The sequence below is a fragment of the Mytilus californianus genome, unplaced genomic scaffold, assembly GCF_021869535.1.
Source record: "Mytilus californianus isolate M0D057914Y unplaced genomic scaffold, xbMytCali1.0.p SCAF_6, whole genome shotgun sequence".
In the NCBI taxonomy this organism is placed as follows: domain Eukaryota; kingdom Metazoa; phylum Mollusca; class Bivalvia; order Mytilida; family Mytilidae; genus Mytilus; species Mytilus californianus.
In genome coordinates this window covers 92,702,499-92,727,196 of record NW_026262712.1, presented here as the reverse complement: position 1 = coordinate 92,727,196, position 24,698 = coordinate 92,702,499, and the positions used below count along the sequence as shown (strand labels likewise).

The 24,698-nt window shown below is 31.9% G+C and overlaps 1 protein-coding gene across 4 annotated transcripts in view; it reads right to left on the bottom strand.

Annotated features, from left to right (window-relative positions):
• Positions 1 to 2,393: 2,393 nt before the first annotated feature.
• Positions 2,394 to 24,698, bottom strand: part of LOC127706940 (peroxidase-like protein) — a 145,691-nt gene continuing 123,386 nt past the window's right edge. For 3 of the 4 annotated variants that reach the window (XM_052211654.1, XM_052211653.1, XM_052211655.1), the window contains exons 2-13: positions 24,238 to 24,405; positions 23,844 to 24,042; positions 16,795 to 16,988; positions 16,376 to 16,564; positions 15,889 to 15,937; positions 14,712 to 14,812; positions 12,424 to 12,525; positions 11,337 to 11,423; positions 10,324 to 11,038; positions 7,183 to 7,352; positions 6,440 to 6,542; positions 2,394 to 2,540 (exon numbers count right to left, since the gene is read on the bottom strand). In XM_052211654.1, the coding sequence (XP_052067614.1) occupies positions 2,411 to 2,540; positions 6,440 to 6,542; positions 7,183 to 7,352; positions 10,324 to 11,038; positions 11,337 to 11,423; positions 12,424 to 12,525; positions 14,712 to 14,812; positions 15,889 to 15,937; positions 16,376 to 16,564; positions 16,795 to 16,988; positions 23,844 to 24,042; positions 24,238 to 24,376 (2,178 nt within the window). In that variant the 5' untranslated portion in view covers positions 24,377 to 24,405 and the 3' untranslated portion in view covers positions 2,394 to 2,410. The remainder of the gene's footprint in view (positions 2,541 to 6,439; positions 6,543 to 7,182; positions 7,353 to 10,323; positions 11,039 to 11,336; positions 11,424 to 12,423; positions 12,526 to 14,711; positions 14,813 to 15,888; positions 15,938 to 16,375; positions 16,565 to 16,794; positions 16,989 to 23,843; positions 24,043 to 24,237; positions 24,406 to 24,698) is intronic. The other variant, XM_052211652.1, reaches the window with a different exon arrangement.

Below are 24,698 nucleotides of genomic sequence, written 5' to 3'. Positions count from 1 at the left end.
GTAACTGTCGATCAAGTGATGATTGACTGATTGATTACTTGTTGCTGCTTATTTTGCTTGCGCATTGTTTTATGCATATTATAATAGTACAATTTCGGAAAGTTATGTGAATGAATATTTTTTTTGTTTAAATCTTACGCTAATTGAATGATACTTACTCCACAAAATCTTTATGTTATGTAACGTTCTGAGGACGTGCTTTTCAACAATCAATCGACATTCCCATGAGAACCAACTGTGCTCCTCTTTTTGCTGACTTTTCCCTTCATTCCTTTGTGGCAGACATCATGGAGGAGTTTCTAACGAAGATCGAAAAGAAGCTAGCATTACCCTTTAACTTCATGTTCCGCTGTATCTATGATGTCCTCCCACTGAATAATCCACAGTTTGGTGACTATGTTGAACGCATCTATCCGAACGAACTTTAAATGAAGGTTTAAGAAATGCATTTAAGTCTGCCGAATATTTTGACTTACATCTAGAAATTGACAATGATGATCGGTTAAGAACATAATTTTCCAATGTGAATTTTCCATTTCTACTTTGCAACAATCGAGCAGCGTTTGCCTATGGATATATCCCATTTGATAAAATATTCCAGAGCTTATATTTCCTATTATGATTTCCTTGATAAAGGGTTGCTGCTTTCAAAGTAGCTATTAAACCAAGAGTTCAAAGCGGTGAAACTGAAGTCATCCCTTCGAAAATGTTACGGACGCAATCACGAGTTGGTTGACCGTTATGGAATATCTGTTTCACAGATGGTGAGGAATATGTTAAAACAAATTGTCGTATCCACATTTCCGTCCTCTTTTCCTCGAATATGAACTGCCTAATTAGACTTATCACCGGGTTTGTACTTACACGAGCAACAAGACGGATTCCACATGTAGAGCATGATATTCTTATCATTCCGGAACACTTTTTGTTTGTTTGTCCCAAGTGAGGAGCCTGTAATTCAGTAGTTGTCGTTTGTTGTTGTGTTATGATATTTATTTTTTTATTATTGTTTTGTACATAAATCAGGCCGTTAGTTTTCTCGTTCGAATTGTATTACATTTATGGGTTCTGTTCATTGTTGAAGGCCTTACGGTGACCTATAGTTACTACCTTCTATGTATTTTGATCTCTTGGGGCAATTTGTCTCATTGGCAATCACACCACATCTTCTTATTTTCACAGAGAAGTAATTATCAGTTTTTTCAAATTCCAATTAGAACAAATCTGTAGCAATTGATATTTAATATATATATAAACATAATTGATTGTCAATGAGACAACTACCCAACTTAGACTAATGGACAAAGAAGTAAACACCACCGAACGCATTCAACAATGAAATAAACTTAAACTATAAGCTATATAAGGCCCCGGAAGGAAAGAAATTGGAGACAATTCAAAAATGAAACCAATGACAAGATTATGCTAGAGCAACGAGAAACAAATATGACAGACAGAAACCAAGGATAACCAATGAATTACATGCTCTCTACTAGGAACAGGAACATAAACAAAGTGGTGGGATTTAACAAGTTGGCGCATGTACGAAAACCCCTTTTCTAACCAGTTAGTTAAAAAAAACTTGAGTCGTCACATCTAAACGAAGCACAACAACAAAAACCTTAAAGACAAAAAAACACAACGTACAATTTTTAGAGTAATCGCAGTTAATAAAAGCTACTTCAAAGCCAATTTCAAATAAAAAATAAACAATAAATTAACATAAACAAATAGTTCGTTTAAAACAAAAACACATAACCAGTCATTTTTCATTGACACAGTGTTATTCACTAAACGTCGAATGTCCTTTCATTTAGACAAACTACATCTCTACACAAACAAGGTATGGCAACTTCGTAAATAAGATTGACACAAAGAACGAATGCATTAAAAAAGGTCGACATTTTTTTTAAAATAAATACTAATAGAAAAAAAATAAATGTAGTTCAGTTTACAAAGCAAAATTCATACACAAATTTACCAAAAACGTTTTTTTGTTTCCTGTTGTTAATGTTCCAATTTTCGATTGTGATTTTTCGTTTGCCTCTTCTTACGTTGTGTTTATTAACCAACTCCGTGTCTGTGTTTGAAGTGACGTTTTTGATTTCAATGAACGTAATTACAAATTTGGTTTGGAAGTTTGGCTGTACCTATTCAAACTGGGTTTTACATTCTAATTTACGGGGATGTTGTTTATATAGCCTGTAAATGTAGAAACGCTCTATCATTTGAATACACTTATAGGTTGGCAAATTGAAACAGTGTTATAAGATCTTTAAATGTTGTCTTGATTGGTACACAAGTATTGATTTTGTTATTTATAAATTCAAACATTACTAAATATATATTGCTTTTCATCTATTGTAATTAAAAACAAAATGAAAACAAGAAAATTATATTTTGACACCCTTTAATATGATTTTTTTTTCTTCAAACTTCTGTTTCTTTTACCCCTCCCTCTTGGATAACTGGAATGGTTTTTTCTACTCCATGGTTTTAAATCCAGTCTAGGAAAATCTTGACATGGTAAACGTGGAGCTCTAAAGAAAACATAAAAAAAGTATATTTAATGAAATGTTTATTTTTAATATAATATCAAAACAAAAACTGTTTCTCAAAATAATGAAATTAGTCCCTAACCGAGGACATGTGTAGGTAAAACAAGTATGACGATAAATTTCCTGAAGGCATGGTTTTTTGAACCGGATGTGGTCGAGTACATACAAGACTAGTTGGCCTGATCCGGCTTATAGCATGAAATGCATAAGATATTGTATTAATTCTTGACACAAAATTCCCCTACACAATCGACAAATCCTTATTCAAATGAAAAGCACGAACTAACTGCTGTTCTTTATTTAAAGTCATATTGACGCTTTTATAACCGGAAAAACTCACACCTCACAATAAAGTCAAGATAGCTCATATCACCAGTTTTTAATCGATGTCGATATTGATTCATCTTTGCATTGCAGCTAATATTATGTTGTGTTCCCACACTGGGTTGATTTTGAATTCCACCAGCAAAGTTGGTCATTGTAACCTACATTTTTTTGGTTAAGTTTTTTAAAAAGGTAGTTAAATTTTAGATAAAGAGAAAAAGAAGAAACATATATATGATACTCATTTAAGTGTACTTGTTATGTTTCTGAATATCGTTGCATGCAGAAAACGTGACGTTAGACATTTTTGTACCGTGTATCCTATTGTCTCGCGTCTACCTTTTGATTTTTTGTCTTACATGTATGATGAAAGAAAATTCCAACATTTGAGTATTTTTTAAAGGAAAATTTACTGCAGATGCTTGAACAGTCAGATAAACATCTCATACTAAATGCACAGTGCTATGGCAATCGAATTAAATATGAATCAAGGCTAGGGAAATTCAAACAGCGTTTCGGTGATTTACAGAACACCGACCTTGTACTGGTATGTATAATGAATTTTTTATATGAAACGTATAAGAACAATTATTTATGAATTTTATTCATTTCATCAAATTATAATTTCTTTACTGTTTTATTGATATACACTTCATTTTCATTTCAGAACTGTTTGATTTGCATAAATGTATATTTTATATGGATAAGTAAGGTCTATATCACTTAAGTCTTTATTTTTTTAAGAAATGTCCAGTTGGATAGCAAATTTTTATCATTATGGCCATTTGATCAAACATGATTGATTACCACATTGCTGTTTAGTCTGATTCGGTCAAATTATCTGCCGGCTTTTTTACTTGATCAGATCTAATTAAAACTGTCTCTTCTGAAAGGAGTTCATATCTTGGTCGTTTTTGTTTGCTTGTTTCACAATGTTTTATTAATGAGGCTTTTAACAGCTGATGAAGTTAAAGCGCTTCGGATGCATCAAATTGTTGTATTATTATTTTCGTTCTCAAGCAATAGGTCGATAACGCTGTTGTACAGCTAGTCAACGAGGGTATTTATAGCTCAGTAGCCCGTGATGCAATACTTACATGATTTATAACATACCTTACTTAAATTCGCCGTTGATAAGTTTGGAAATTATTACGAAACTAAAGTTCCAACTCTTCCAGGCAAAGTTGAACTTAGATTCATTTGGATATTCTTTTTATTTTCATTTTGTTTATAATCTCTATGTATTCAAGTAGTTATAAATCCTTTGAGCTTTCCTGATGAAGGTAAATCCAGGAAAGCGCTTTGGATACACCAAAATTATAATGCCTTGTTTTTATTTCCAAGTACTGGGTCGATACCACTGCTGGTGGACTGCTAGACTCTGAGAGTAATCAGCTCAATAGGCAATGCTTTGGTACTGAGATGATTTATCAGACACTTTCTTAAATTAGCCGTTGATAAAGTTGCAAAATCATAATGACTCGCTCCGGCAAAGTTGCATTTGATTGATTTTGTTATTCTTTTTATTTTCCTTTTGTTCATAAACTCCGCACGAATGGAAGTATTTATACATCCTTTGACTTTCAAATATTTGAGTTTGAAGGTCCCTTATGTAGGTGAATCAAGAAAAGGGATTCGGACGCATCAAACTTATAAGTGGTATTTTCCGCTTATGAAATTCAGATTAGATTTAAAATTAAATTAGTTAGGGTGTCCTACGCACTAAGGTGAGAACGTCAAATTTATTTATACATACAGGTTTCCGTAGCGAAAACAATTTTATACTTGACTTTGCCGTGTATTAAGGTAGATAGGGTGTCTTTTTCTGAGCATCCCTTCTGGTCATGTTGCAAAAATATTTTTTTGGTTTAAAAATGTTTTACAAAATATCATTCCATATACGACAGAAACATCTAAAATTTGAAATTCAAATAAGTGTCTTTAAGTGAATTTAAAATTTACAGAAAAAATCCTTTTAAAATCAAGGGCAGATAATTAAATTAAATTTGATAGGACGATTTTGTGTTTTTTGTTATTTTTCAAGAAAGTACGGCCCGTGACCCCTTTTTTAGTTGATATTTCGAAAGTATTTATAAAAATCAATTCTCTCATTGAATTTTAACATATTCTATATAAAATGTATATGTTAAATATTTCTTCAATGGGGAAAAATTAAATGTCCGCTATATAACCCATATAAAATAACTGTAATTTCGTTAATTTTAATGTATTTTAACGGAAACACACGGTTCGTGACCCTTCAGTTTTTATATTGAAATTTGAAAGTACATTGACCCAGATATCTTTTACAGAAGTTTAAGAAAAAAATCTATCGTGAAACATTTAGACACCCCAGTTACCTTAAATGAATACTTGATACTGTTTATTCCTGTTAATTGTAGACAAGTTGAACTTTTATAATATGTTATTAAAAATTCAAATTCAGTGTCTTATTGACTAAGATCATGGGCTATTACCAAATACATTTGTTATAGCAGGATCGTCCAATATCATGTTATAGATGACTGTATCAAATATTTGAAATGGGATAAAATATCAGGATATTCCTGTATCACAACACAGTTTAGGAAAATTATTGTCTTGCAACAACGAAGTAAAGGTTCTGAAATAGTTTCCACGTTCACCAATAACGTGTTTATTCTATTATTTTTTCTGTTTAGTATTTTTGTTTGAACACCTGTGCATTTTGCCTGAAATTCAACTGTTTCATGAAGCTTAAGACCTTTAGACTTATATTATCTAGATAAATGCCATAACAGGACTCAACAATTTTCTGAAGTTTTTAGTTCTCTATACATAGTAGAATAAATTAAAGAACTTTTGTGAGCAGGCTGACATACCCCACGCCCAAAATTGTTAGTCGGCAAGAAAAATCACACCAGATTCCAAAATTCAAAGACTCATAACTCTTACAAAAGTCAACCGATAAAAATGTCTTTTAGATATTCACATCTACATATTATGTCCTTATTATCAACCAAGTGTCATGTAATTCTGTTTTGTGGTTGCAGAGGAGTTGCAGAGACAAACTGTTGCAGTAGTATATTTGGGCCGAAATTCTGATTTCAAAGGGGCATAACGCCTAGAAAAAAAAATCGAATCATAATTTTCTGTAGATATGCAAATCTTCAAAGTATGTCCTAACTATTTACAAAGTTTCATGAAAAATTTTGTTGTGTGGTTTCAGAGGAGTTGCAAAGACAAACTGTTGCATTAGTATATTTGGGCCGAAATTCTGATTTCAAAGGGGCATAACGCCTAGAAAAAAAAAATCGAATCATAATTTTCTGTAGATATGAAAATCTTCAAAGTATGTCCTAACTATTTACAAAATTTCATGAAATTCAGTTGTGTGATGTTAGAGGAGTTGCGATTACAAGAACAGGACAGACTGACAGACGGACTGACGGACGGACGAACTGACTGACGGACAGAATAACGGACGGACGGGTCAAAAACATTACACCCTACGGAACTTTGTTCCGTTGGGTATATTGTTCCGTTGGGTATAATAAAAGACTGCAATCAAGTATTACCCAGTTAACGGAGACACAAACGGATTTTCAGGCATTGAATTCACATCGAGAGTCCTACAATAAAGTGCCGACAAAGACTGTCTTTTGATCTGTTCCAATTGAGCTGAAATAAATGCGAAACACATTTTTTAAAGTTTGTTTATACCTCAATAGATTTTGGCTCCATGTGATTCTTGCACATGATGAATAACAGTTGAAATGAATCTTAAATGTTTACACCTGGCAATTTCCTTTATTGAAAATCAATGCATTCACTTCTATTAGAAAATTAGTACTTATCGATGGTAGAGAAATATATATACTTTGAAATAATATTAGAAAAAGTTATCCAATTATTTTACTGGCATTTTTTCAAATTTATATCAAGAATACCTTATATATAAAGAATTAAACATTCATTTTAGTAGTAATTATTTTACTCCATTTTTGTTTACAGGGTAATGTACAAATATTTAATCGAGAAATAAAACAGTAAAGATTTCCATTAACTAACAAAAAGGTTATTTGAAACATATTTTATTGTTAAAAAAAACCTAAATGGACCTTATTAAAGTTCATGTTATTTCGACATAATATTGTTATAAAAACGGAATATTAAAAAGAAATATTGCTGTAGGAAAAATAAATGGTCGTCTTCAGCTGTATTTGGCAGATATGATATTGCAATATCAGTTTAACGGTTAAAGTGTATTAATAAATAATGATAAGACATACATTTTGATCAATAAAATATATATACTAACCAGCAGTGAAACCAGTGGGAACGAATTCGTTCTCATAAAAGAAACGGTCACCAATTTTAAACAACATGAACTGAAGTCCAATTATACATCTGAATGTTGGTCCCACCAGGGCACCTGCTACTGGTGTTTCTGACAGTCCACCAGGAAATAAATCAATATCATCAGGGTGGCTAAAAGGGAGGAAAGATGATTTTAGTACATATCACACTAATCATGTATATTGTTTAAGTGTAACATTGACTTTTGTCAGGAATGCAAACTTCAAATAATGTTTTACCTGAAAATGTATTTCCTAATCATTTATTCATATTATTTTTTTTTTAAGTAAATGATGAACTGGAATATAGACGTTCAATCTTCCAATCCATTGTCCAAATACCTTTTCTAGATTGGTTATTATGACTTTAATGTCCTGCTTGGAGGTAAAAATAAAACAAAACTGAGAAAAAATAGTGAACATTAGATGTTGTAATGTGGTTACCACAATATCAATAGTAAAGACCGTACACATTAACTATCATCATGCATGTATATGCACTCCTAGGTAGATCAGAAATACAAGGAGTCATGATATTGCCAGATCAATTCGAGTAGGCCACTCGTTGGTCAGAAATCTGCACAATCGGACATTTTGTCCGACCTGGTCTGACATAAATGCTTCCAGAGGAAGACAATGACGTTAAATAAGGATAATCTTGTGTCAAATATAAATGTTAAAAGTCCGACAAACCGGAAAATTATTAATTTCATAAGCGAGTCGATATTCACCAATCCCAACAACAGTGTTAAGTTTGTAGTAATTTGATCAAGGCATGCTATAGCTACTAGCTAGTGCATGGCATTTAAAAAGTGTCTTTATTTATCTGACTGTCAAAGTCCCATAACTCCAAACTGACCTATCAGAATGCATTTGTCTATCGAGCAACGCGTTATTTTCACTAATTCCAACAATTATGTAAAATTCTAATAAATCAATCCAGCAAACTTGTGTTATGGTATAACATAGGAACATCATTATTTAAATCTGACAACTAAAGTCCTGTAACTTTGAAAAAACAAAGTAGAAAATTAAAAAAAAATAAAAAAGAGCTTCCTTTAATCAATACCAACAATAACGTTTGATGGTTACAAATTGTCGATGGACAGTGTTACCGGAATTGTCTGTTACAGTTGTTCATTTCGTAATGCTACATCAGTTTTCTAGATACTAAACCCTATTGCAAAAATACTACAAATATGAGAAAATTATCAAACTCTACGAAATTTGAAGCAGCTTTTTAAAAATCAATTCCAACGGACTAGTAGCCTACTCGATCAACGGACTTTTCTCCTATATAACTTCATAAAACATAGATTAATGGAATGAGTCTTTGATAAACCGGATGACGCCCATTACTATGTCAGACAGAATATTTAATAAAGAATATAGCCACATCTTCCTTATATGGATAACCAAATAACTTAACTTTTTCCGATAACCTTTATATGAGGAAAAAATACGTCAAGCACATCAACATTAATTTTGTATCCTTATATATGTACAAATACCCGAAAAATTTTAAAGATCAATATTATACAGTTGAAAAGGTAAAGGAGTATTTAGCCATCATGAATCCAAATGATCGTAATAGATATTTTAAAAAAGGAAGTTTTGAAGAAAACCTGCAATTCATTTGCAAGACTATTCATTTCAACGAAAATATGTACATTACTTTATCTTTTTGTGATAGCGTTTATTATAGACACAGAAACACACTTTGATTAAAAGACAGTGAAAGATACTACAGGGACATTCAAACTCACAAGTCAAAGATAAACGGACAACGGCATGGCCAAAAAAAAAAGTACCAAAAGACAAACATCAGTTCACAAAACAAAACATAGAAAATAAACTAAAGACTGAGCAACACGAATCCCTGAAACAAACCGGGGGTGATCTCAGGTGATCCGGAAGGGTAAGCAGATTAAAAATGGAATACAATTTTGTTGCAAATTATCCAGTTGTTATGTCGGTAGCTCTAGCAAAGTATGAGAATTTTCATATCATATTTTTTTTAAAACAATGTCGACATAAACATTTATAATAATTCTGCAAAGGCATGGTCCAAATTAGATTCAGGGATGAACGAAGGCCACACAAATGTGTCAAAAAAGATTAACAAATTTTGTCAATTTTGAATTAAAAGAAGATGTTTGTGATCCAACGATTTTAAAATCTAGGCAAATTTTAAAATATCTAAAAGACTACGGTTAAGAGTTTGCATTTATCTATGAATCTAATGATTTCTCAATACTTTAAATATAAGGCCAGGGACGAGATTTGAATTAAAAAATGGAAAGATTTGGTATGATTGCCAATGAGACAACTTTTAAAAGTTTAGGAAGTGGATGTAAAAAGTAAAATCACAAAAATACTGAACTCCGAGGAAAATTCAAAAAGGAAAGTCTCTAATCAAATGGCAAAATCAAAAGCTCTAACACATCAAACGAATGGATAACAACTGTCATATTCCTGACTTGGTACAGGCATTTTCTTATGTAGAAACGGTGGATTGAACCTGGTTTTATAGCTAATTAAACCTCTCACTTTGTATGACAGTCGCATCAAATTCCATTTTATTGACAACGATGCGTGAACAAAACAAACAGACACAATAGGTAAAAATGTCGAAAATAGGGGTACAGCAGTCAACATTTTGTTATCATCTTAATCACTATAAAAACAAACAAATGAAACAGAGAAGCACAAAAAGGCATACATCAAATTTAACAACCTCATTTTGCTTTTTTATTATACGATTTTATTTATATATGTAAAATCCACCCATAAAGGATGGAAAGATTTTAAGTACTGGGACCGAATCCTTACTCTGACAGACACATGGTTAAATTAACAATAACTTTGACGTAGAATCGCACGTTTGACGTCACACAGGTAGAAATAAAATAATTTTGTAGTTCAATGTATGACGGGATGCATAAGTTCGGAGTCACGTCAAATGGATATCACAAAAAAAGGACTTAACAGCGCAAGTAAAAAGGAATACTCTCCTTGCGGCAATGTATTACAATCTATTTTTTTTTTATACTCGCAATACTAACATCAAGAAATTTTATAATCAACATAACATGCTTTTTCACCTGTAGACGGATCCTAATGCTTTTGCAGCCGACACATGATGATTGGTTAAACCTAAGTGTCCTGATCCAAAATGTAAAGCAGGCTGTAGTCCACAGAACTGTCGCCATCTGTTATATGATGGAATGCCATGGTCTCTACCACGCTGAATGTTTAGTGAACCAAGATCAAAGCCGTTTCCTGGCATTGTTTGAAATAGTCTGTTCCTTATTGCTGGAGTCAGAAAACGGTCTGCTCTGCTCTTGAACTGTGTTGTCATCCATCTGGCTATTGCATCTGGACCAAATGTAGTAAAGTCTCTTATTAAACGAGTTCTGATGAAATGGTTTTCCAAAGGTTCCCTAGCACGTGGTGTGAAGTCTTCGTTAAACGATTCAACAAAAGAACCAACAAGAGAATGCCCAAATCGATATGCGGCTGCTCCAAATGCATTTCTCGTAGATGGATCTGCAGAAGGATTATACAATGTATTAAACCCGAATCGATTACTTCGTAGCCCAAAAAAGTTCATACCTTCTCCCCCAAGTACTATAGGAAGATATTCATTGTAAATAATGTGCTGATAAATTCCTGTGAGAATTTTTTTTGCTTCCTGGTACAATTCTTCTCTATCAATCCACCCCAGTGCTCTCAACCTTTCAACAATATTGTTATGCTCACGCAGAAATGCAGTATGTATGACTGTCAGCATTGGAACTTCTGCTGATCTTTGGTCTCCTAGAAAAGAAAGATTTCTCTTGTTTCTATTTAAAAAAGGTAAACTGTATTATTGATCGTTCTTGTACATACGAAAGACAAGAGGACACCTTAATAGCAGCAATGCTGATTTTACAATTTACTCTTTGTGTACAAGAATTTCTTACCTCCGAAAATGTCTCGACAACTATAACTCAAATGTAATGAACTTCTTATCAGACTATCATATCTATTCAAATTATTTAGCGATACAATATAATCTTACTATAAGAAATGGAATACCGGAAGGAAATAAGTAAAAACTACAGTTGTTGCCTACCAGATTTGAAACACTCTTCCTCTGGTAAACAGTCAGGACCTGGAGGACCAATAGGCAGTAGTCTGTTAATGCCTTCTTGAAGTCTGCCTGTAAGATCAATATTTAAAAGCAAATTAATGAAACAGTTATACAAATAAAAATATAATAATGTTACCTTTTCAAAACAATAGTTCAGACATTTTAGAATGCTGAAACTTTTATAACTGGTAATGGATAAAATACATAAAACTTTTCTACACCTTTCCAATCTGTACAAACAAATGGCAAACAAGCGTATATTTTATTTGTGATCGAAATAATAAAATAATTATATAAAAGGTTAAGAAAGAATTGTATATGCTTTGATTCCATTAACATTGATGAGAACCGGTACAAATAAGCATACGACAACTTTTTTTATTATTATTTTTATTGAAAGCTATTACACTACCAGATGCTTATATTTATTTCAATTTTGAAATCGAACGTACACTTTTGAAATTATTATCTATTGTTAGGGGTTAGATTTACCTCGTATACATAATTAAGTAACCTTTAAAATAAATATATTTTTTGTACAAGATAGAATTATTTTTTTCATGCAGTTGGAGTAAACTTGAAAATCCCAAAATGTATTATTGCATTTTCTGACGTATTTTTCATACAACTGTCATTAAACTAACATCACATAAGACTAGCACTGAATATGAAAATAAGACGTGTCTCGGCTTGCAGATAAATGTTGTACTGTTCCTTATGTTTACTTAATCTAACTAATAAAAGCATTTGTGAAAATGTTGCAAAAGAAAAAAAAAAAGTAAAAAACAAAAATTAAAAATTGAATTGAATGTAAAACATTAATTTTATGGAAAATATACCGATCATATTACTTCCTGTGTTATTTACTTGTAACATAATCGATCTAAATACAGTCGCTCATTTTCGAAGTTGTAGAAAGCTGAAGAACCAGTCCGGCCGTTTGTTTATCACGATGTATTAACTTATAGTTAATGAGAAGACTAAATACGGTGGAAATAATTTTACTTGTAGGAAGTAGGAACTACCAGCTTCCTTATTTTTGTCAAGCATAGTATGTTATTGTATATACCTGTTCGCAATTCTCGTAAGTCATTTTGTCCATCAAGCGTGTTTCCATATGTCACAGACAGATCAAGAAAAGATGTCCTCTGATTTATTTGATTTCTAGATTCTGGTAAATATAAATCGTTATTATATATAGTTAGATTGTTCTTACATAATAGGTCAAAAGAAAACATTTTTAACAATTGTGGTTTAATAACAAGATAATCTTGGAGCAAAACCTAAAAATGCAGTCCCCTTTTGAAGATTTGCTAAATCTATTTTGAGCTGTTGTGGTGGAACAAAATACCACTTATCGCTATTTATACCAATCCGAATAAGTTTTTGAATTACACAACTTTTTGAAATCAGTTGAAGCTATCTGGGGCCTTGTTCAAACAATATATTGTGCAAAAAAACTTTTCATAGAAACATGTTTAAACCATCGTAAACCCACCAAACAAAGCATTTTTAACGACTTGAATTTGTCTTTTAAAAATTGCTTCATAAACTCTCAAATTTTTAAAATGTTCACTCTCCGAACTTTTTTTTATCCCTCAGCTAATTGCTGATGATCTTTATTTTTGCGATGTTAACCCAAACAGGAAGTTGTCTAAATGACTATTTTTTTTTCGGAATGGACTAAATATCGATAAGGTGTATAGCGGTTCATCGTTGATTCAAAGCTTGAATCAAGAGTTGCGCTACTGCATAATTAGTATGTAGATCATATTCTTTTAGAATTGATTCAAACGAAGAAAGGGGTTTTGGAGAAATTGCAATTAAAAAAAAAACTACCTTCCTTGGCTATATCCGTTTTCTATCCCGTCATTTCCATTACGGGGATAGAATGAAATAGATTTTTTTATGTAGTATATCGTGTCATGTAAAATTATGAATAAAGTTAAGATTTCATATCTATATTTACCTGTATTTCTTACAATATATCACGAAATAACATTGTGATTTACTACTAGTATCAAGATGAAATCATAGGTATTGTTTATTTCGTGATTACAGTAATAAACTTAAATTACGAAATTAGGTGAGATTTAAATTGCACGATAGTAATTGTATTTTTATACAACATACGGGATAGAATGATGATCGATATATGTACAACGATTTCTATAAAACGGAACAAACCAAGATGAAGTCATAAGTATCGTTTTTTTCGTTATTTGAGCAATACACTTATTTTGCTATTTGGAGCCAACAAAAATACCTTTGGTCGCAGATATAATTGGAGATACATAATGCCATTAGGAAAGTAAAATTCTCTGAATGTTTGAAATAAACGCAGTTATAAAGTCTTTGCAAAAAAAAAAAAGAGCAGACGACTATAAAAAATAACATGCATGTAACAACGAGTACACTAACATAATTAACCCCCTGAATCTTTAAGCGGAAGGAAGTTCACTTTTGCTACTACATAGTACTAGTATGATGCGTCTGTTTTTATATTTGTTTTATATCCAAATGTTTACATAGTGTGGTTTACATATAGAAACGGTCAGAAGTAATTTGGTAATTTTGTTAAAAAGTACAATTTATAAATGAGTTTAATTTGACAGCAGATAACTGACTATACAACTTGTTTGCTGACTATTGTGAAAAATTTGAAAAGTTTATTCTGCTGTAACGTTGCATGTTCTAATGACATTAAGTTTTTCGTTTTTACAGGAACATACAAAGCTTTATCAGGAAGAACCAATTAAGAAGAAGAAGAAGAAGAAGAAGAAGAAGAAGAAGAAGAAGAAGATGAAAGATTAATTGATATTTTAGCGACAAGTTTCAAATTTGACATACATAAATATAAGGACGAAAACATGTTCATATGATGTAAATACAGACCTTGCTTTGTACTAGACCCATACGCAAATTTTAACGGTTCATGTGTATGGTAATAAATAGCCCGACCGACGACATATCATCCTAGCCAGACACATTATTATGTCTCTGTCTTGTTACCAGTGTGCTACCACCAAAAACCGCATGATTATCTGAGAAGCAACAAATACCAATTTTCAAGTAATTTGTTTTACTTAGGATTGTAACAATTCTACTAGAACAACGATCCGGTTCGGATAAGTATGAAGAGATTTGACCATACAGCGCACTCTAATAGACCACAACATCACACACAAACAGAAGAAGAAGAAGAAGAAGAAGAAGAAGAAGAAGAAGAAGAAGAGATACTTCTATGTTTGAACAATGGTCAAATTTAACCCTTTAATTTCCCTAGGCAAAAAAACAAACTGATTTATTTTGTCTATACTTTGATATCAAAGCTTTGACATTTGAAAAAATACTTACCTGGAGGGCATCCTTGGGCAGCACCAAAGTCGGATCTTACAAAATGCATACAAGTTGTCTGGAAATCACCTGGCGGAGTTCTAAAGGAAAAACACTCTGATCTACAAAACAAAGACAAAAACAAATATGTGTATACTGAGACGAAATTGTTTTTATGTTACAAATTTGAAGCGTCTACCTTTTATTCACATTACAAGTACACGAGTCTTTTGCTGACAGAATTGTCGCAGCAAACCATCAAAATACTAGTAGATTTTAAAAACTCGAACAATTACATGGTTAGTGAGAGAAAAAGCAACCTTTTCAAGTGTTGTAAAAATTATTTGCACAAAACATTTTGGTTTATCATGTCAATCTCCAATTAAATCATTGGTTTCCAGTAAAGGCTTTTGACTTTATTAACTACCCCTAAATTATTAGTATAGATTGTTGTATTTTACCACATAGCATTGTTTTATTTGACATGGTTAGGATAATGTAATTAAATGGTTAATTGTAATACCATATAACTAAATTGTACATTTCTTGCTTTTAGGTATATTAGTGCGATATAAAAACGCAAACCATCCATGTTACTGAAAAATGTTGGAAGTGAGAAATGTTAATGCATGTTGAAACCGAGAAAAAAAAAGTATTAAATGTCAGGTCGGAAGTGAAAAATGTCAACATAGGACCGAGAAATGTCACTTTGAATTGGGAATTATTGTCAAGTTGGGTTTGAGAAATGTGAACTTAGAACCGAGAAATTTCAAGTTGGCACTGAAATTTATTGTCAAGTTGGGTTTGAAAATGTCAACTAGGAAATGAGAATTGTCAAGTGTGAAATGGAAAATTGTAACACCAGAATCTCGCAACCGGTCTTTTATTACAAGTTACTTTTGCAAATCATTGGTTATTCCCGGAATATTTTTTCAATGTCCGAAGTGTATTTTCATATATTACCGGAGAGAACTTAACATTTCTGCATAATTATACACTTGCTAATACGAATCATGTTGTAAATGTAGTTTGATGATTTTTGTAACTGAACTAAAGACATTTGTAAATGTTTTAAGTTGATTGGCACAAAATTGGGAGAATTAAGTAAAACACACTATGCTGTTTAGGTACTGATTATTTGATTTTCACCTATTAACAAATGCTTTGTTTACATGCATGCATATTATACTTAAATTACCTGTCAACAGGAACATCTCCAATGCAGCAATTTATATTTTGGTTACCATCTGTTGAAATATAGTACAAACAAATTTCAATTACATCAACAATTATAGTACATAAAAAACGTTAACATTGACTTGGATTATATATGTTGGATATGTGGGATACATGTTTCTTTTACAACTTTTATTTACCATGTTATATAGCAATGCTTGTAAACAACCGAATGTTCATTTCCATTAGTTATGCATCCAAAAAATCAAAAACAAAAGACAAAAATAAAAAAAACCCCAGGAAATTTTAGACCCTAACGTAGCAGTGCTATCGGAAATGATCTGTTCAGGATGTCTAGATGTAGATCATTTGAGTAACGTGGTCATATAAATACCCCCCCCCCCCCCCCCCCCAGAAATGTATAAATGAAGTCATAGCGCAAAAATTTGTGCTTAAAATATTATTCGTCTTAGCAGTCTTTTATACAGAAACAATATATGCAAATTTACCTTTAAGTATAGGTGTTGATATGAAATCGTGGTCGACAAACTGTCCAAAATGAGTTAAGGATACACTATAAATTCTACTTCTAGGAGGTGATACACCACCATTCAGGACAGCGTTAGATATGTCACGTGGACTAGGAAGGAGGGGTCCAAGCACACTACGTATACGTGGAACATAGCCAGTGTTAAATGCTGCAATTAAATAGATATTTCAAAACTTTATTGTACATGTATAACAATTTACATGTATACATAAACACGTTTCAAACCGCATTAAAACAGGAGCCAGAAAAGTAAACATTTTACAAAAGAATATCAAGTTGAACTCATTACTGGTAAATATTTGAAATATAAGCGATGAAATATTCCATACTTATTTTATATCCTTAACTTTTTCAACTCTGTCGAAATAGTAAACTCACGATCTCCGTATGTAGGGGAGAGAAATCTGGCTTGATTTGTTATAGAGGCTCCCCATACTGGATTGTTTAAGTTGTTGCAAGTGCCATCTGCTGTTCGGTAGCGGTCGTTAGGATTACATACAGGGCGACGAACTGGACAATGTGGAGCAATCTGTCTGCTGAATTCAGCTGCGTTGGGTGTAGCACCTCCAGTTCTGTAATTTGAAATATTTTATATGCGACAGAAGGAAGCAGATATGATGTGGGCGGTTGGGGTTTGTCGCAAGTGTAAACATATTTTTGGCTACCTTTAAATTTCGTTTGGTGTTTTTTATGTCTTTGTATTGCTGTCTTATTTTCACATACCATAAACCTTTGTTACAGTTATTCTGATATGAATGAAGTGGATTTAAAGTGATATATTCACTGATTATTCATATGAAATTATAGGTTCTCAGATAATAAACTCAATTTGATTTTCAAATAAGAAAAAAATTATTCAAACAGTAAACATGGTAAAGGTTACCATTTTGTCATTCATTTGACGTTCATTTATTATTTTGTAATAAATCAAGCCATTGATTTTTAAATATTTCCATGTTATTGTCCATGAATTTTGAGAAATATATATTTTCTTTAACATTTACCATATAAATACCTGACAATGTCTGAATAAATTTTAAATTATGAAATCTTAATACCATTAGTATTAATATATTTTTTAAAAACATAATAAAAGTGGGACGAACGGGCTTTGCCGGCGATCGAACCCAGGGCGGTCATGTAGTAAGTGCGGACGCATCCGATACCCCATTTACGCAAGGTATAACAAACTGACAAATTAATTAGATGAACATTTGATAAATTTAGGGGGCCAGGAGGTTTTTTAACAGATTGACTATTCATTTTCATCTGTTGCTACAAATGTTTATTTTATTCAGTGGATAGGATATTCATTTTCAAAATCCTCCTCCTCAAAATCAAATGGTAATCCCCTTTCCTTTCAACTTGATACCTGCTTGTGCTACCTGTGTACCTTTGTCTTCAGATCAAATCCTCCTGTCCCTGTTTTTGTTGCTCTCACACAAAGCAAATATATGTTTAGCTTCTACAGACCCCTCATTTGGAAAATTTCCTACTATAATGAGATTTTCTCCTCACGTATATAAGGTTCCAGTTCTCATTATCTAAAGCCGACTTAAAACATACGAAAAAGCATTTAAAGACCTTGCCGTCACCAGGTCACTGTTAAATCTGACAGCCAGACGGGTTATTCCACTGGTCCACTGAAACCCAATTTCACTGACGACTAGAAATGTTTGCATATATACTAATTCTTACCTTTTCCTTGATGCAAAATATCCAAAAGAAATGAGAAAAAAATCCAGCTGAGATACGATGACCCAATTTAAGGAGAAAAAAATAGAGACAGGGACTATAACAGTAGTCTCAGATAGAGAACTCCATACAATTTGAAAGAGCTGAATTTCCGGATTATATAAATCGGTTGTTCCGGAAATTTGTATTTTGAGAAAGCATAGGTGTAAAGTTAAGAATTTTGCAACAAAAAGATCAGATCAGCGACACAGGCCTAATTCATATGCATGATTATGTGTTTCGTGTCAACCCCTACGACAAATTAAGTTTTCAAATAAAACACTTCCGCCCGCCATGAGCCTGTAAACATTCTTTTCGTTATAAATGTAGTTAAATAATAATAAACATACACACTAGTTAGTTAAAATTTGTGTTATTTCTATAAACTAGGGATGTCAACGAGTACTCGAGAACTCGAGTATCGCTCGGTACTACCGTGTATCAAATACCAAAATAATACTCAACTAATCGGTTTTTTGTTAGAATGGTGTTGCCTTCTTAAAGAAAAATATTTTTATTACAGCGCCTCCCGGGAAATTAAATATGAATCAAAATTAATCAAAATAAAAATACGTTTCGAATGTTTGCGTTTAATTGTCATTTAAAATTCCCTCGAACAGAGGTAGACTATGCACAAGAGCACCTTTCCAAGGTCTACACATTTAGCTAATCTTGTCTTAGTCATTCTACCACCTCTGTACCGCCAGAGCAAATATTTTCATCAGCAGAACTGTTAGTTACGTAACAAAGTTGATTAATCGACTCGTCCCAGAAAAAGTTGACAAGATAATATATCTAAATCAAAACAAATTCGTTGCACCCTGTGTCGACCCTCAGAAAATGGTTAAAGTTCTAATCATCACCCCAATGTTGATCATTAAATGTTTTTCTTTACGATTCCCAAATTCTGTTGTTTGAGTAATCAATTTTCTATTGATATTTATTAATTGAATGATTAGATTATCATCTAGTCCTAGGTAATAATGTTTAGGGTTTTACGTCCATAAGACAACTCCCCACAATCCGTAAATTGGGTATAATTTTGAATGAATGAATGAATGCATCTTTATTCTCACAAACCAAATACATAGTTACAGAAAAGATAATATATTACATTGATACAAATATTAATAATAAAGCACATGTGAAATACAAATGACTGTTATATAATAGTATAATATATATTTGGACAAAAGATAAAGAACATATACTAGTAGTTGTTTTTAACCAGGAGGATAGACTTTCACAGACATAGATTTAATGAATCTACAAAGTTTCTCAAGCTCAACACAATTTCATATTGAACATACTTGTTTAATCTAATAACATTTATATTATTATTACAATATTATGGTAAGTATTTGCTTCTTTCATCTTTGTTTTTCCATTTTGTAGATGATTTTCCGAGCGAGTACTCGATATCGCTCGGTAAATCAAACGAGTACTCGATTAGCAAATCTTCACCGAGTTGACATCCCTATTATAAACATAAAAGAAGACATGGGTTAAACACCAATGAGGTAGCATCATTGCGACACTAAAAATCAGGGACAAGATATCTAGAGGTCAACGTACATTCCTCAACAATATGTCAAGCTCTCAATCCTTCCGAGTCTTAATAATAAGTTGTGAATAAATTAAACAGAGACTATCAATGATCGCTATTCAACCAGCTTTTATAACCTCAGCTATCGCCAAACTACCTTTCCCTATTACAAGTTCACCCTTGGGTGCCCCGAATATTAAGATAACGCGGTCATCTTGCGTTCTGGTCAGTTGATTGGAGTTTGCGGTCCCAGTCAGACGTAAAATGGATATCTTACAAATCATAAGAAAATTTTGGGAAGACGATGATCCTGAAATCGGAGCCACCTACGAAAAGGAAAAAGGCAAACGAGACAACTGTGGTAAGAACAGTTTAATCTGTTTAAAAAGCAAGTGATCATGTTAGACAAGAAGAAGGTTTCGTTATGTTTTTAGAAGATAAATGCTCATATTTAAGTTGATTCGGGTAATTAAACACTATCATGCATCTTTGATCAAAGTTTATGTGAAAAAAGTCTTGCGTAATCAATGGTTTGGTTAACGTTATAATAATCTTTTGCGCAATTTACCATTATTACAAATTTAATTTATTATAGGAGGATATTTTAATGACATTAGGAGGTAAATGGAAGACAATTATTATGTTCAGTGCTGTAAATCAAACATCAAATAACTTTTACAATTCAAAGAAAAGAGTAATAGAATTAGTTTAGGTTGGGCAGTCTGCAAATTTATGTGTGTTTAATATTACATTGAGATTTATGAGATACATGGTAATGAGATTACATTAAAGTGTTAAGTGTGCACTTTAAGAAAGGCTTAGCTTAATGATCAAATTATATATGGAAAATGATTTTAAGAAATTTTAGAGCATAGTAGTATGCATTAAAGACAGTATATGAAATGTAGTGAAAAGTAGTTTTACATTTTACATGAAGTTATAAAATATGAGGTAAATGAAAAATTATTAATGAAGAATTGTTCATGCTTTTAAGTTGTGGATTGTTCAATAGCCTCAATACAAAGTTTGAAAAGGAAAGATATGTAAGGAAAAGTTTGTTCGAAATATTTGAGATTTTTTTTAATGATTAAAGAGAGAGAGAGAAAAATGAGATAATTATAAAATGTATGTTGTTAAAGGAAGAGGTAAAAAGATAAATGAGGTTATCTAGAGAAAACAGATATGTAATTAAAGAAGGAAAATATCAAGAGAAAATGAGAAAAAATAGCCATAATTTTGATAAAATGTTTGCGATTGAGAAAAAAAGAAAAAAGGAAAGAAAAATAAGAGTGAAAAAAAGAAATCTGGTTTAGGAAAGTATGGTAACTGAAATTTTGTGAAAAGAGGATTTTACGTTTTAGTGAAAAAAATATGAGATCAATTGAAAAATGATTAAAGAAGGATTGTTCATGCTTGTTCAATAGTCTTATTAAAAGATTGAAACAAACATATTTACGTTCAAAAGGAAAGATATGTAAAGAAAAGATGTTCGAAATATATGAGATTTTTATTAAGGATTCAATAGAGAGAGGAAAAAAAAATAAATGAGATAATTATAAAATGCATGTGGTTAAAGGAAGGAGTAAAGAGATAGATGAGATTATCTAGAGAACACATATATGTAATTAAAGAAGGAAAATATATATAGAAAATGAGAAAAATTATTTTGGTAAACTGTCTGGAATTTAGAAAGAAAGAAAAAAAGAGAGAGAAAGAAAAAAAAACTGGTTTAGGAAAGTATGGTAACTGAAATTTTGTCAAAAGAAGTTTATGTTTTAGTGAAAAAAATATGAATGAAAGATGGTTAATGAAAATCGTTAAAGTTTATAAGTTTTATAAGTTTTATATTGTTTTTAATTAATAGTCTTACAAATGAGTAGGAAAACTATTAATGTGCAAAAGAAAAGATATGTAAAGAAAAGTTTGTTCGAAATATGTGAGACTTTATCAAAATTCGAATTCAGAGGAAGTAAAAAGTACATGTAATTATAAAATGTATGTGGTTAAAGTAAGAAAAAGTGAAATAAAGGAGGTTATTATCAGAAAAAGCAGATATGTAATTAAAGGAGGTTATTATCAGAAAAACAGATATGTAATTATAGGAGGTTATTATCAGAAAAAGCAGAAAGGTAATTAAAGGAGGTTATTATCAGAAAAAGCAGATATGTAATTAAAGGAGGTTATTATCAGAAAAAGCAGATATGTAATTAAAGGAGGTTATTATCAGAAAAAGCAGATATGTAATTACAGAAGGAAATATATACAGGAAATGAGAAAGTTTATCCATAATTTTTGTAAAATATTTGCAACGTAGAAAAAAAAAGAAACAAAAGAGGAAATTAGCTGCACGTTTTTGGTTTGTTGTTCTCCACATCTAACATATGAGAGGTACCGGGGTGAACTTGTAATATTCCACTAATATAGCTTAGCATAGCTTTAAGCTTGATGAAATGTTTATATAAGTCGTTTAAAAACCAGAAAGCAAAAAAAGATAATAATTATATCAGCGAGTTCTTGTTGTTGTTGTTCCACATATTTATTTATCTCAGCTTTATACCATAAATGAGGCAAAAAAAAAAAAAAAAAAAAAAAAAAAAAAAAAAAAAAATACCAAAGTACAAAAAAATTTTGGTTTGTTTAAAAGTCGCAGACCTTGCAGAAGACTAATAGTTCCTTTTTATGATTGATTAAGTAAACGCGGACCTCGAAGAAGACACCGATTGACTTGCCTGTTATTAACACCTGCTGTTATCGACGGCTAGCTTCACACTAGTCCAACTTTGCCTGCAACTTAGTTAACGGAAATAACTCCGACTGACATGGCAATCGGACTGGCACTTTAAAGTTTAGTCAGGATAGTCATTTATATTATGATGAAAGAAATAGAAACTTCACTTCTGAAATATCTCTAAAGTTAACATTTATCAAAAGCACTATATGCTATTATGCAGTGTTGAAGTAAAAGTTGTTCTAATGAAGGCACATATCCACTTTGTATCAGATAAACCAATAAAAACAATGGATTCCTGGGTGTGGACGGACATGAAATATGATGTGGTTAACTTGTTTAACTCTTCTTTCTATAAAATATCCATTTTGTTTGTTATTATCAATCCCAGTCCAACTTGATTGGTTAATTGTTGGTGTTTAACGCCACTTTCAGCACTATTTACTATATCGTGGCAGTCAGTTATTGGTGGAGAAAGCCGGAGTGCCCTGATAGAACCACCGACCTTTGGTTTTTTTGGGGTGTTTTTTTTGTGTATGCGTGGGGGTCTTTTTTTGTCATAGAAATATCAGTAAATGTCTTTTGATTGTATCATTGGAATGTTAGCTCATATACGTCTATCCTACATATCTTTTATATTCTGTAGCAATTTAAACCTTAGTTACCTTTCATAAAGTGTACATTTATTTTTATAATAATGATATTTTCACGAGTTAAATGTTGCTAAGCGTGATACTTGAACGTCCAAAAAAAATCTGATGACATTATTTGGATGTTGCATACGAAGTTGCTATATTTAAATCTTGCATTTGTTCTTATGTATTTTCAAATAATGTAATATGAATTACTTATAAAAATAAGGAGATGTGGTATGATTGCCAATGAGACAACTATCCACCAAAGTTCAAATGAAGTGGATGTACGCAATTATTGGCAACCGTACGGCCTTCAACAATGAGAAAAACCCATACCGTATGATCGGCTGTAAAATTCCCCGACATGAAAAATATGAAACAAAACAATTCAACTGACAAAACTAACGTCCTAATTTATAACAAAATTATTTACGAAAAACAAATATGACAGACATGAACCAACGACAATCACTGAACTACAGGCTCCTGACTTGGGACAGGCACATAAAAAATGTGGCGGGGTTAAACATGTTTGTGAGCGCTCAACCCTCTCCCTAACCTGGGACAGTGGTGTAACAAAACAACATAAGAACAAACTATAAAAATCAGTTGAAAAAGGCTTAACTCATCAGATGGATACAAATAGAAATACATCTAAAAAACACAGAGTGGACGTGGACGGGTACTTTTTATACTAGTATTATCTGTTAGTTTTCAATATTAGGGCATTGAAAATGTTTACAATTCATTATAGTTAAAACCTCTATATCAAACATATAAGAACCTTGAAGCAAACTTATAGGTGGCAGTAGTTGATATATCTCCCGCCCTGCCAAAAGCTGCAACTGCCTCAGGGGCTTCGCTTCTTCTACTGAACAAAGCATGGATAGAGACTGGGTTGTATGCTAAAGATCCCGATCCTGGGGCGGCAACTCCATCAAGTCCACCATCGACACCACCAACACCTCCAGCAGGAACGGCACCTAAATTAATATGCTAATTAAATGTCTGGAATGAATGCTAGCATGCATAATATGGATTTAAAATGTAGTTTTAGATATATTCTTTTAAAAGGAGTAAACGAATTATTGTATAAGTGCGTAGATTATTGAAAGCACTTATTTGTTTTTTATTTCATCAACATACTAATTTATAATTTAAATTTATATATTATTTACCCGTTCCACCAGGTCGTCTGCCACTCACTTCCGTTACAGCATCAGCAATTGCTGCTGAAATGTCTCCTGGACCTTGCGCTCGTGCAAATAGTGTCGTCTGAACAAGAACATATAGAAGAACATACCAGAGGCCATTCATTGCAAGTTTCCAAGAAATGGTTTGAATTTCTGTAAAATAAACATATATAATTAAACAAAATCGGCTTTACTTTTTAGGTAAAACTCTTGCTATTCATCACAGTAACCACCACATGCACATAAAAAAAAATACTTCTTTGTTTAAATCTATAAAAAATGTTGATTTTAGTTTTATTCTGGCGTTTATAATTTGATCAATGATATTCAAAATGTACATGTATGAAGATGTGGTACTGTAAAATTTTGTTGAGATTAAAATACCTTTTGAAATGTTCATTTTATATATTTCAAATACAAAAAGATGGATACGTAAACATAATTTA